This window comes from Esox lucius, chromosome 20 (genome assembly GCF_011004845.1).
Source record: "Esox lucius isolate fEsoLuc1 chromosome 20, fEsoLuc1.pri, whole genome shotgun sequence".
Classification (NCBI taxonomy): domain Eukaryota; kingdom Metazoa; phylum Chordata; class Actinopteri; order Esociformes; family Esocidae; genus Esox; species Esox lucius.
In genome coordinates, this window is record NC_047588.1 from 12,853,064 (window position 1) to 12,866,969 (window position 13,906).

General features: G+C 43.7%; 1 protein-coding gene across 9 annotated transcripts in view; it reads left to right on the forward strand.

Annotated features, from left to right (window-relative positions):
* Nucleotides 1–13,906, forward strand: part of LOC105021890 (thrombospondin type-1 domain-containing protein 7A) — a 109,410-nt gene that overhangs the window by 74,760 nt on the left and 20,744 nt on the right. For all 9 annotated transcript variants that reach the window (XM_034288856.1, XM_034288857.1, XM_034288862.1 and 6 more), the window contains 8 exons: nt 1,093–1,208; nt 3,276–3,411; nt 4,109–4,212; nt 5,421–5,615; nt 6,054–6,320; nt 10,129–10,307; nt 10,892–11,031; nt 11,205–11,358. In XM_034288856.1, coding sequence (XP_034144747.1) covers nt 1,093–1,208; nt 3,276–3,411; nt 4,109–4,212; nt 5,421–5,615; nt 6,054–6,320; nt 10,129–10,307; nt 10,892–11,031; nt 11,205–11,358 — 1,291 coding nt within the window. The remainder of the gene's footprint in view (nt 1–1,092; nt 1,209–3,275; nt 3,412–4,108; nt 4,213–5,420; nt 5,616–6,053; nt 6,321–10,128; nt 10,308–10,891; nt 11,032–11,204; nt 11,359–13,906) is intronic.

Genomic DNA, 13,906 nt, shown 5'->3' on the forward strand with positions numbered 1-13,906 from the left:
AACCTGACCCAGATGATCGGCACTAGCTAGGCTGTCTACGTCTCTCAGCGACAGGATAAGAAAACACAGCTTCAACATTACTAGGAAATGCCCCAGAGGAGCCATGTCCGAAATATCAGATTACCCTGTCTTTCAGATAGACAGTTTATCCTTGTCCAGTAGGACCAGATGTACTTATAACTATAGGGCTGAAGATTACATGTAACCCTTTGTAAGTCAAATATGAAAATCAACTCCAACCACAATCCCAGTAATCTAACAGATTATTGTCTAGTGATAGAATCAATTTAAAACAGAGCAGAGAGGAGAAGGATTCCATTGAAGGGTCTTATCTATAGTGGGCTGAATTTACCCTGAAGGATGTGACTGAGAACAGACTCCATTTGAGAGCAATGAATAACAGCCAAAGCACTGCTGGTCTTCTTAAACTGTGTACTGTGGGAGACATTTGTATTGCCCAACACACAACCGGCTTCTCTTTTCCTGCCTGTTCATGTTACAGTAAATAGAAATAAGTCATAGCATTTCTTATCAGGTAGTTCTTCTTGCTGCCCTAGCTCAGGAGATGCAGCCCACGAGCCCATTGAATTTGGATGTGTAGGAGGTTTGGGTAAAAAAAGAGAAAGGAAATTTGATTGGAAATGATTATGTTGCATTAAAAACACTCCAGGCCACGCTTAAATGTGTCAATAGATATCAAGTCTGTATACATGTTTTGGTACCTGCCCTTTTTTGGCCTGCAAATTGATTGACAAATCAGTACAAAGCAAATCTCTGCGTCTCTCTGTTGAATGTGAAAAACCCTGATAGGGCCCTTGAGCCAAAAGGTTAGCCCACCCCTTCCTTAGTGTGTGCTTTCGTAAAAGTACTGCATTGTGTTTACTACCAGCAGTGTGTCTGTGCCTTACTGACTGTGTGTTTCTGTCTATTACAGTGCGGCTGTGCCTTACTGACTGTGTGTTTCTGTCTGTTACAGTGTGTCTGTGTCTTACTGACTGTGTGTTTGTGTTTACTACCAGCAGTGTGTCTGTGCCTTACTGACTGTGTGTTTGTGTTTACTACCAGCAGTGTGTCTGTGTATTTACACTCTAGATGTCCGGAGAGTCCTCGTCCAGGTACGGTGCGACCCTGTCGAATGCCGTGTAAGAAGGATTGCATTGTGACCCCCTTCAGTGACTGGACCCAGTGCTCTCCCACCTGTGATGCAGGTATGACAGAAGACCTACATCTGACAACCCTGCCTCTTTCACCAATCACCACTTTAGCTTACATCTGACAACCCTGCCTCTTTCACCAATCACCACTTTACCTTACATCTGACAACCCTGCCTCTTTCACCAATCACCACTTTACCTTACATCTGACAACCCTGCCTCTTTCACCAATCACCACTTTACCTTACATCTGACAACCCTGCCTCTTTCACCAATCACCACTTTACCTTACATCTGACAACCCTGCCTCTTTCACCAATCACCACTTTACCTTACATCTGACAACCCTGCCTCTTTCACCAATCACCACTTTACCTTACATCTGACAACCCTGCCTCTTTCACCAATCACCACTTTACCTTACATCTGACAACCCTGCCTCTTTCACCAATCACCACTTTACCTTACATCTGACAACCCTGCCTCTTTCACCAATCACCACTTTACCTTATATCTGACAACCCTGCCTCTTTCACCAATCACCACTTTACCTTACATCTGACAACCCTGCCTCTTTCACCAATCACCACTTTACCTTACATCTGACAACCCTGCCTCTTTCACCAATCACCACTTTACCTTACATCTGACAACCCTGCCTCTTTCACCAATCACCACTTTACCTTATATCTGACAACCCTGCCTCTTTCACCAATCACCACTTTACCTTACATCTGACAACCCTGCCTCTTTCACCAATCACCACTTTACCTTACATCTGACATCCCTGCCTCTTTCACCAATCACCACTTTACCTTACATCTGACATCCCTGCCTCTTTCACCAATCACCACTTTACCTTACATCTGACATCCCTGCCTCTTTCACCAATCACCACTTTACCTTACATCTGACAACCCTGCCTCTTTCACCAATCACCACTTTACCTTACATCTGACATCCCTGCCTCTTTCACCAATCACCACTTTACCTTACATCTGACAACCCTGCCTCTTTCACCAATCACCACTTTACCTTACATCTGACATCCCTGCCTCTTTCATCAATCATCACTTTACCTTACATCTGACAACCCTGCCTCTTTCCCCAATCACCACTTTACTTTTTGAATAGTAACCCTCCTGCAAACTTTGAGCCAAAACATAATCTCCTTAAAGGAATTTCTTGACTATCTTTAACTATATGTTGACAAGGAACATTATGCACAGCATTTTCTTTTACATGACGCCTCATTGAATTTGCACATTTACATTTTTCATTTACACAGTCTTATCCAGAGCAACTTACACACATTAGTGATTGCATACATTGGGAAAGATAAATGGGAAAAAATGATGAAACTGACTCCAATAGGGAAATGATTTCAATGTGCTGAACGCAGTTTCCTGAACATGTCTTCATTCGTGTTTCATTACGGATATTACACTTGACAGGCTGGGATGATTAAAGTAACCTGTTTTAGTGTGACCCAGTTGCTAGCCCAGAGGCTACAACTGACTGGGCTTCATGATGTTGTTGTGATAGTTGCTTTCACGCCTTCAGACCAGGTCACCTTTGCCAGAGAGCCACTTCAATAGCTGGAAGACATGGTGATTTATGGTATCAAATCATTCTCATTCATAATTTGATGACCTCTTCGTTTGATACTAAAGCATAAATCTTACGCCCTCGCTCCCCACAGTCTCAGTCATAAATTTGTCAACATTGCTGATGATCTCCTGCTTTATGATGACCTGCCTCTCACCCACACAGGCTCAAACCTAAGGTTGTGTTATAAAGACTTTGTTTTATTGTTTTATTGGCCATCCTTTGGCTAATCCTGGACCATAAAGCTACATCTTAATCAATTTAGCTGGATAGTCAGAGTCTTGTTAAAATGTATAATGTAGGTGTTTATAGGGAATACACCTGAGATATCAGAAAAGAGTCTTTGTTGTTACAGAACTTCATAATTGCAATTTTACCTGACGACTATGTCAGTTTTGCCAAGTCAGCGAAGCAGCCAACAGTCACCGTCTCCACCCTGCACGTGACGACTAACGTAGCGGTTCAAAATTGATGGTTGAAGTAATGATTCATTCACTGCGCCTTTGTTGTCAGCTGGTAACATCCAGAAGAAAAAGCAGTCGAGGAGGCGTATCGTCCTTCAGCTGCCTGCCAACGGGGGCCAGGAGTGTCCTGAGGTGCTGCAGGAGGAGAATGACTGTGAGGCTGTCAAAGTCTGCCCTGGTTACAGGTACAGTACGCAGGGGTGAAAATCTGATATCAACTTTGGAGGGAACAATTACATGACATTTTCTTAAGAGCGATTATTGAGGGGGACACCAAAAGTAGTGCTGTAATACTGTTATAGTTTGCGCCATTGAAATGGTTTGCTCACTACTGTAGCTCTAGAAATTCAGCTATTGTGAGTGTGAAACCTACCAACATAAAACAAACTTACTGGATTAACCTGACAATAGCAACGTGCATTGAGCGTCTTTCAGACGGTAGACACAAACACTGTCACCTTGACAGCTTAGCAACAAAACATACATTGCTAGCTTCTCTCATTGACTCAAATTCAAACAGCTGCACAACAGTGGTTGATGATTCTGTGGCTTGCTAGCAAACCTCATATGTTTTATTGTATTGAGTGTTAGAAGTAAAGAAATGTCTAACATATCCTTCGTTTGACCTACTTACTGAAAGTCAACCACAACGACAGACTGTCAGATTGCACATGCACTGGACCTGTAGGATGTGCCACTGCTGAGGGCTGGGGGGGCAGTGGATCAAACCACTGTGATCTTTTTGAAGCTTAAAAATGCACTTTTAAGTGTTGATAATAAGCACAGGTGCTTTCATTGAGTCATATTAATATTATTGGTATTACATAGTTATGCTTAATGATATATTGGGGGGGGGGGGTCATCGTATTTCCTCCATTGCAGGTGGAAGACTCACAAATGGAGGAGATGTCAGTTGGTTCCCTGGTACATCAGGGAGGATAGCCCAGGGGCCCAGGAAACATGTGGACCAGGTCTTCAAACAAGAGGTGAAATAATGCATCCTTCATATCCTTCTTTTCCTTCACAAATCCCCTTTTATCACCGCCTCGTTCTATCCAATTTGAGCACCACAATGAAATTGTCCTTCTTTGTGGCCTCTTTGGATCTCAGCCAGGGAGAAACAGATGGATTTGGCGAGATTTAAGAGAGGCCAATTGTGCTACTTCCACCACTTGTCAAATCATCCCATTTAGACAAAGACATGAACTAGGGTTGACACTCCCCAAAGCACAGAGGACCCCATTTGTCATTCCTGAGTGGATTTAGTGTGTCAATGTCTTCATGACCAGACATCCACCTTGCTGGATTCAACTGGAGTTTCTAGGTACCAGACACACTAGGTTCCTTTCATGCAGCTTTAATCGGGTTCTCAGCTACATTTGGATGAGTTGCTAGATTCACCCCCTGGCTAACAACGACCGGTACATGTTTCAATTGTGATCTCACACTACAGAATTTGACCGCACATTGAAAAGTAACAGTTCTACTCACATTCAGGAACGGCTCACTTACTGCAGATAAAGGAAGATGCACTACAAAGAAGCATTGTAAATGTTTTTTGGTATTTTTTTTCAGGCCACAGAATGGTTCCATTGTTCTATAGCTTCAATGAGTAACTGCTATCGGTGGGAATGTCGAAAATGAAAAGAGACAAATCCCAATGCCCTTTTTCTTCGTTCCAAAGATCTGACATCCGCTGTATCAAACATGCTGTCGTAGCGAAGCACGTCTTGGTCTTGCTAATCCTCCTGAGTGCCAGGCTGACTCTCATAGCCTGCGACAGTCGACATTAACATCCCTGTGTCGGTGTTGTCACCTCATACACCTTTCAAGACCAGGTCACTGCTTCTCACTGCATCTATATGAAATAGAGTGCTCATCTGTACCCGCGGTTCTAAGGACACATGCTGTCAATACACACCCCGACAAACAACCACACTCACCAACTGCCCTGACCTGTTGAGTTAACAGAGGCCCGGGCGGAGTTTGAGCAAGAGTCTGCTTGTAGGGAACGTTTCAGTCGCAAAAAGCGATGTTGTCCTGTGTGTCTCCCCCCCACTCCCCAGAATCCCCCTCAGGGCAACTGTTGTAGAACACCGCCGTAACAACCCGTTGTCTCTAATATGGCCGCTCCAGTTGAATCTCTGGGGCCCAAAAGGCGGCGTGATGGACGCTCTGTTGTTTCCCTCCACAGCCGTGTCCTGTCGCAAGCTGGACGGAGCGCAGGCAGACATCGGCGACTGTCTGAAGCTCGCCAGCTCTATGCCCCCTGTCACTCAGCGCTGCCAGCTTCCATGCCAGGATGACTGTCAGCTCACCAACTGGTCCAAGTTCTCATCCTGCACTGTCGACTGTGTAGGGGTCCGAACCAGGAAGAGGTTACTTGTAGGTGAGGAACTGTAAGGACAGAGCTGCACCTTCGCACAGTGGCCGTCCAAACACATGACTGATTCAGTTTATGGTTTGACCTTGCAGAAAGGGAAGAGCTGGTAGCTTAAACCCTATTACAGATAAGTTACTTGGCTTGGAAGCAACCATGGATTTAAGGAGGTCTGGTACAAATAACCTGAATGTGAACATTATAATGAATATAAATGCATGGTGGTAATGTGAACACTATGAGCAGACAGGCAGGCTGGTAGACAGACAGACAAAGACAGAAATGAGACAGACGCAGACAGACATACAGAGGCAGACAGGCAGACACAGACAGAGAGTCAGACAGTCAGTCAGTCAGACAGAGAGATAAGAGATATGGAGATATAGAGATAGGGAAACAGACCAACACGGTTAATTCCTTTCAACCCATCTCGCCTAACCACTCCAGGGCGAAGCAAAAAGAAGGACAAGTGCAAGAACACTCAGATGTACCCCCTCAGCGAGACCCAGTACTGCCCCTGTGATAAGTACAACGCCCAGCCCGTGGGTAACTGGTCTGACTGCATCCTGGCCGGTGGGGACCGTGTGGAGAGCCTCCTGGGCCTGAAGGTCCTGGGGGATATCAAGGAGTGTGGCCAGGGCTACCGCTACCAGGCTATGGTGTGTTACGACCAGGACAACCGACTGGTGGAGACGTCACGCTGCAACAGTCATGGTGCGTTGGCTGCGTGTTGGGGGTGTGTGTGTGTGTGTGTGTGTGTCTTAGGTTGCAACTGAGTGTAGCCAAATGCCCCGTGAGCACCTTACATGGAAAACACACCCACATACACTGTATCAAATCTCATTAACGAGGACACTCAAACTCTGATGATGAGGGTCTGCCAGCATCAAATCTGTTCCACATCACAGCATACATTCCTCGGTTCCGTGTCAGTCAGGGCACAGACACATGGATCCCCGTTATTTTGCCATGTGATGAGTGAGTGACACAGTAACCTTGGAGTGTGTGTACACAACATGGGAAATATTTGGAATGTAAGTTAGATGCCACTTTCAAAGTTATCAGGCTCCATGAATATCTGAACTTCTAGGGCAGCAGGCTTTTTTTTATACAGCTGTTAATTTTAAAACAGAATTCTTTTTTAACTGAATGTGACATTATGATTTGTAATCTCCAACGTTCTTGTCTGAACTATTCTTATCTGAATCACTCTTATCTCCATGTTCTTAAAACATGAAGAACAAAGGAGCACTTGATAACATCTCCGAATTGACACATGCAGACAAATTGCTTTAGGAATAGGTGAAAGACGGGTACAGATAGGCAGGATGCAGAGATGGATATAGAAATGAATACATCCAATATCATGCATTTCTGAACAGAGCCTAAGCAATGAATCAGATACAGTTTCACGTCAGTTTGCTTGGAAGTGGGTGACTGGAACCTGACATATGGTGTCTTAGAGAAGTAAATATGTTAATTTATGACATAATATATGATATATTATTACGGAATAGCATGTTTGAGAGTATGGGAAGAAGAGTGTGAAATTGTAAAGAGTGTACATTTGTAAAAACGTCTCTTCTCACATCTCTCTCCCCTTTTCGCTCTCCCCCCCCCCATCTCTCATCCTCTCTCCTGACCGAGTTTGGCCCCCATCTCTTTTGCTCTCTCTCTGTCTTTCTCCTCCCTCTCTCCTTTTCCCTTCTCTCTCTCCCTTTCTCCCTCTCCCCCCATCTCTCGTCCTCTCTCCAACTCTCTCTCCCTCTCTCTTCCTTCCATAATCAGAACTGAGGTTGGTGGGAGAGGAGACATTGTCCTCTCCACCGCTGTGTACTGACATGTTGCCCCAGGCTGTGATGGGGATCAGGGAATGCGGTTATCTCTATTCCCCCCAGGCATCTATAGAGCCAGGGATTAACACTAAAAGGCCTTGTTGCTCACGGCTATCGAAAAAATCGAAAGTATTTTTACTGTTCACTGTTTTTAGATAGCTCCTTCCTTTAAAAGGGGTTGGGACTCAAGTAGTGACGCTTGGAGATAACCATTTAATCGTGTTAATAATGATTTGTTGGAATCTATGGAGTTGTTGATGTCTTTAATGGTTCCGTGATGGGTTAAAATGCAGTGCTTGGGGTGTGTGTACAGAATCCATATTAGGGAGATTGTCATTCCTGCTCAGACCTCAGCCCTCACCTTGACAATGTTGCTCATAGGGATTCTGTACTGTAACTCTACCCTGACATTTTCTCTGGTGATGTACTATGCTCAGAGGATCTTGACAGAAACTGGCGGTTAAGCGGGAATGAGGTCGCTGTGGGGATCCTCACTAGGTGCTGTGAGGGCTTGTAAGAAAGACTAGTAACCTCCAGCATTAAGGGAGGCTGTGGCAGTGTGGTTTTTTTGGAGGCAATTTGGAACAGACAGAGTATTGTAAGGGCTTCTGGGATTAGGGTTGGCTAACGCATCTGGAACGTTAAGGAACTTGGGGCACTTCCGAGCTAATGGAGTAAATAATGCAGTAAACACGTTACCTTCGCTGGGCTATCCAACAAAATAGTTGTGATTGAGTTGTATAATTTCATTTTTGAAGTAACTCATCCTGTCTATGTATCCCTCAAGAGAAGTCATATAAACACAGTGTTTCCCCAACGTCTACCTTTGCATCCACCCCACCCCTCAACACGTGTTCTGGTTTAAAACTCTCCTTTCTGAGTCTACACTACTAACCAGAGGCATCATGGATATGATTCACCATACTGATTAAACTGAGTGGAACTGAAGAAACTAGACCTGGATCAAACTGTTATTTTGAATGTCTTATTTGCTTACATATACATTTTGAAGTATTTCCAATGTGTTTTATTTAAGTTGACATTTTAGTAGTTTAGCAGATGCTCTTGACCAGAGCAACTTACAAAATCAATTAGAAAACTGTTCATTGACATCCACATATTTTTCATGTGTTTGTGTGTGTGTGTGTGTGTGTGTGTGCTTTTTGTGCGTGTGTGTGTTTTACAATATTTCTCAGTTCTCTTAGTTAATTACCAGTCATTTAAGTCAATCAAACACTTGGACTGTGGTCAATAAGACAGAATGATGTCTGTGGTCAAAGAGACAGAATGTACCAGGTTTGGGCTTGATTCCATTTAATTCCAGTCAATATAAAAGAGAATTGCAATGTCACTGTACTTCCTGAATTGACCCCAACCCTGTAAACTAAAATATTCTCCTCATTAAAACTGAAAGTGTTCCGGGAGACACTCACACACACAGAAATACACAACAGTTCAGCAGACCTTCCAACCTAACTTCCACCCAGCCATCAGCTTTATACAATATACATTTTAGTTCATTAACAACTGTCTGACTGAAAGCATAGAGAATAACTGGAGTTCCCAGCAAAAAGTGTATCCAGTTATTGAAATGGATCATCTTTTCCAGCCTGGGACCTTCAGACTAGCCTAAGGCATGAGCCCTATATGTTGGTCTTGACAAGAACAAATCCAGTACATTAATCCAGGGTTAATATGGAATTTGTGCTTGTTACTGTCTGAAAGCAGAACCTGTGTCACTGGCTCTCTTTCTAATTCCCTTGAAATAGTAACATTGCAGGGGACCCCAGAGAGGCTGGTCCAGACATACAAAGTCTGTGTCACCAGCTAAGAACCCCCGCACCATCATACCTCCTCTTCCATGCTTCACACAAATTTGGACTCATCAGACCAAATGACAGATTTCCAACATGGTCATTTCTTGTGTGTGTTGACTCAACCAAGTCTCTTCTTATTGGTGTCCTTCAGTGGTGGTTTCTTTGCAGCAACATGACCATATAGGCCTGATTCACACAGTCTTCTCTGCATGGTTGATGTTGAGATGTGTCTGTTATTCAAAACTCTGTGAAGTCTCTATTTGGGCTGCAATTTTAAAGGTGCAGTTAACTGCCGATCTCTGAGGCTGGTGACTCTAATCAACTTATCCAGTGTAGCAGAGGAAACTCTGGGTCTTCCATTCCTGTGGCAGTCCTCATAGCGTTTGATGGTTTTTGCAATTGCACTTGAAGAAACGTTAAAAGTTCTTGACATTTTCTGTATTGACTGACCTTCATGTCTTTAAGTAATGATGTTTCTCTTTGCCTATGTGAGCTGTTCTTGCCATAATCTGGATTACTACAGTACAGAAATGTGGGAAATCTTGCCTCTGTTTCCTCTTTCAATTAATCTGTGAATTTTAGGGTCCCACTCTACTTATTCCTTTTATCATGTTGTTGGTGTTAGGTGTCTTGGCATGTCATATCATTAGACCTTGGATTTCTCTCTATTTGCACATGATACTTTGAGGACACACCAAGTTCTTGAACACTGGGTAATGCTTTATGTTTTGGTCACTGCTTTAGCTCCTTCTTGGACATGCCATTACATTTTATAACATGTACAGTATCCCTGATAGACTCGCAAAGCTGCCTGATCCTTAAATTCCACATGGATATCCACTGTCCTCACACGCCTCTCCTCCCATGCAGGCTACATAGAGGAGGCATGTATCATCCCCTGTCCATCAGACTGTAAACTCAGCGAGTGGTCCAACTGGTCACGCTGCAGTAAATCATGTGGTAGCGGGGTCAAAGTGCGCTCCAAGTGGCTCCGGGAGAAACCGTATAATGGAGGGCGACCTTGCCCCAAACTGGACCACATCAACCAGGTACAACACAATAAACAACAACACACATGAATGAATAATGGGACAATTCATATTTATTTGAATAATTTCCCACGTGGGACTACTATGGATGCCAGTGTTTGTGATATCCTCCCATGTAAAACACATTTCTACCAACATGTAGGAGAGAGAAACAAATAAAATATTTTTAAAAAGCCATTCCGTTGACATTACCTCGCATTACTTTCACTTCTGAATACCAAATTGGTTTTGCTTTACAGGGCAGAGAGCTGTAAGTCGACCTGTCCACACTAATGCCCATGTAGGCTGGCAAAGTCCTCATTTGTGAAAATATATATTTTTTTCTTCAATATGAATAGAAACAGATGTTTGTCTGAATAGGTCTTCACAATAATAGACTTCAAAACGTCAAAGGAATCTTTGCATTTGTTAATGAATCCAAATATCGCTTTCTTTTCCTCAATGCTCACCGGATTTTGCTCTCCGCTTCAGGCCCAGGTAAGACCCTTCACAGTATTGTGCATTCCAATTAGCAAAAATGATATACTAACCATTGAAATGACCTGCTGATGTCGATGTCAGTCAACCCCCTTAGCTTTCTCATTGCCCAGGTGTATGAGGTGGTGCCCTGTGTGAGTGACTGCACTCAGTATGTTTGGGTGGCTGAACCATGGAGCGTCTGGAAGGTCAGCAACGTAGACCTGAAGGAGAACTGTGGAGAAGGCGTCCAGACCCGTAAAGTCAGGTAGGACACCGTGACTCAGCGTCAATGTCACATGCCAATCCAGGGTCCTCGACGCATGCATTTCAAACGCATCTTGCATTCTCTGTTGATTTGAATGGCGAGGTCATGCTGATTTAAATGGCGTGGTCATAAGCATAAGGTCATGGTGAACGCGTCTCTGGGCACTCCCATAGGTGTATGCTGAACACGGTGGACGGGCCATCTGAGTCTGTGGAGGACTACCTGTGTGACCCGGAGGACATGCCCCTGGGGACACGGGGCAGTCGGCTGCCCTGTCCTGAAGACTGTGTCCTCTCCGACTGGGGAGCCTGGAACCGATGCAGCCGGGTAACAACCACTGGTCTGAGATCAGTCCCCTTTGGTCTGAGATCGGTCCCCTCTTTGTCTGAGATCGATCCTCTCTTTGTCTGAGATCGATCCTCTCTTTGTCTGAGATCGAGCCCCTCTTTGTCTGAGATCGAGCCCCTCTTTGTCTGAGATTGGTCCCCTCTTTGTCTGAGATTGGTCCCCTCTGGTCTGAGATCGGTCCCCTCTGGTCGGAGATCAGTCCTCTCCGAACATGCTTGTATTAGGAACTGAGCCTGAATCTGTTGGTGTCTCAATGTGATGGCAATTTCTAAATTCCAAATAGTTCTATGAAAATGGTAGGTAAGACAGGAGAAATCAATTGCGCAATAAACGGTTTTAATCTTGCTTGCAAGGAGAAAGTATACAGGTTACAAAGTAACAGTGGATAGTCTCTAAATAAAAACATCATTTCAACAGTATTTATTACATAGGAAAAAGGGGTGTGGTAAGATGCTGCCATCTGTTTCATGTCAATCAAACACCTTCCCTTTGTTCTATCAAATGCTATCTTCCCCCAACTTATCGTTCCTGCCATAATGTTTACTGTAGTGTTTACCCAAAGGGGCCAACTGGCCTTACTGCCCCCTGTTGTATCTTCTCCTATCCTGTCCTAAAACCCATTGATCTCCATCTGGACAGACAATAGATGCCCCCTATGCAAATACCAGATCCCACACATTCCTATACCTATCTTAACAGTGGGACTCAGTCCTTTACTCAGTTTGAATACATTGTGCATAGAAATTTCCACAACACTCAATCACTAATTCTGTGATTTGAAATCCTATGAGTGAAACTCTATGGCCTGTTTCTACATTACTGAAACAGACTGAAACCAAACACAGGTAGTTTGTCAGTCTAAAATGGATTGTGAATCTTTCACAGGATTATGTGTCTTCCCCCACAGAAGCAGTAGAAGAATAAAACAGACATACGGGTTGTAGACCAGTAACAAATGCAATCAGTCCCATAATCCAATTCTAAGCCACTAAAATAGACAAGGGAGAAAAACAAGGTGACTACTCTTAAAGAGACTTCAATAGAGAGGATTGTATGTATTTCAAGATGTAAATATACCCCAGTGAAACAGATACATCGTCTCTGATTGGATCATGAACCACTACTGTGTCCCTCTCTAGCCTGATTCTACCACCAGGCCATTACTGCTGGAAGACTGTCAAGTGGTGAAAGACCATTGTTCTGTCACAGCTGTCATATAGAGACATAAAATATGAAGACAGATCAAATGTTTCCTACTGTACACAATCAATAGTACATTCACTGTTCTGCTCTACCAATCAAAATAGTAGTAACTGCATATTTGGTACTTAAAAGAGTTACTCATTTCTTATACTGAAAATATATGCTTAATCATGTGGACATATATCCTGTCTCCACTGTTTTGTGATTTTGAGAAAAATGGAAAGAAAATTATAAGGACACATGTTTCCTGTCTCCTAAAACCCCAGTGTGGCCTGTCTGCTCTGATTTACAAGCATTTGCAGTATTTCACTGGGTTGGAAACCTCTGTGCCACAACTGCCTTTTAGCAGGTTGGAAACCTCTGTGCCACAACTGCCTTTCAGCAGGTTGGAAACCTCTGTGCCACAACTGCCTTTCAGCAGGTTGGAAACCTCTGTGCCACAACTGCCTTTCAGCAGGTTGGAAACCTCTGTGCCACAACTGCCTTTTAGCAGGTTGGAAACCTCTGTGCCACAACTGCCTTTCAGCATTCGAGGATGCATCTCCCCCACCTCATTCAGTAGCTTTCGTCTGTAGTCGACGAATTTCGGATTACCACTCTAATGCATCCCAGTAAATGTCATCTAAGGTCAACACGTCAGAAGTCAGGTTTCAGCTCATTGTAAGTCAACACAAATCTCTACTGGTGGTGAAGTGTGGTTCAACAAATTTGGCTGGACAATTAAACAAATATAAAAGCCATTTCATCAGCTCCTCGGTTACTACAGTGTAGTAGGCATGTCATCATCATCACAGTTCTGCATTGGTCTGTTCCACCCACTCTGACACATTTAATTGGTTGAAAAAAAGCAGTTGGCCTATTCTGGTGTCACATGCTGTTTTCCAGTAAGAAGCCCGCCATTATTAATCACAACCTCTTTTCTTTGAGTGCTTGACACACTGACTTCCCACAATTCCAATCTCGACATGTCATTGCATTGGTACCAGCGATGATTGAACCATGTTTTATTCATGAGAAATAAAACATTCCAGTGCTGGGTGTTATTCCAGAGACAGTGTTATTTTACCTCTGACACTATGGGATCAATGACAGTGTAATGGGGGTGGTAGGATGGACTATCTATTCAGAAAGTGTCCTTGATGTTTTCTAGTGAAATCCCTAAGAATTACGTATTCCTGGGAATGCCAGGAGAGAAGTAATGGAAACCTACCCTTGGGAGCTGGCAGTCCTGCAAATTGGGAATCAGAACAGGGAATGTTAATCCACTTATTTACGATAATGAAATATGGAGCAATAAACTGGGAAATAATCCAGAAACCCACAA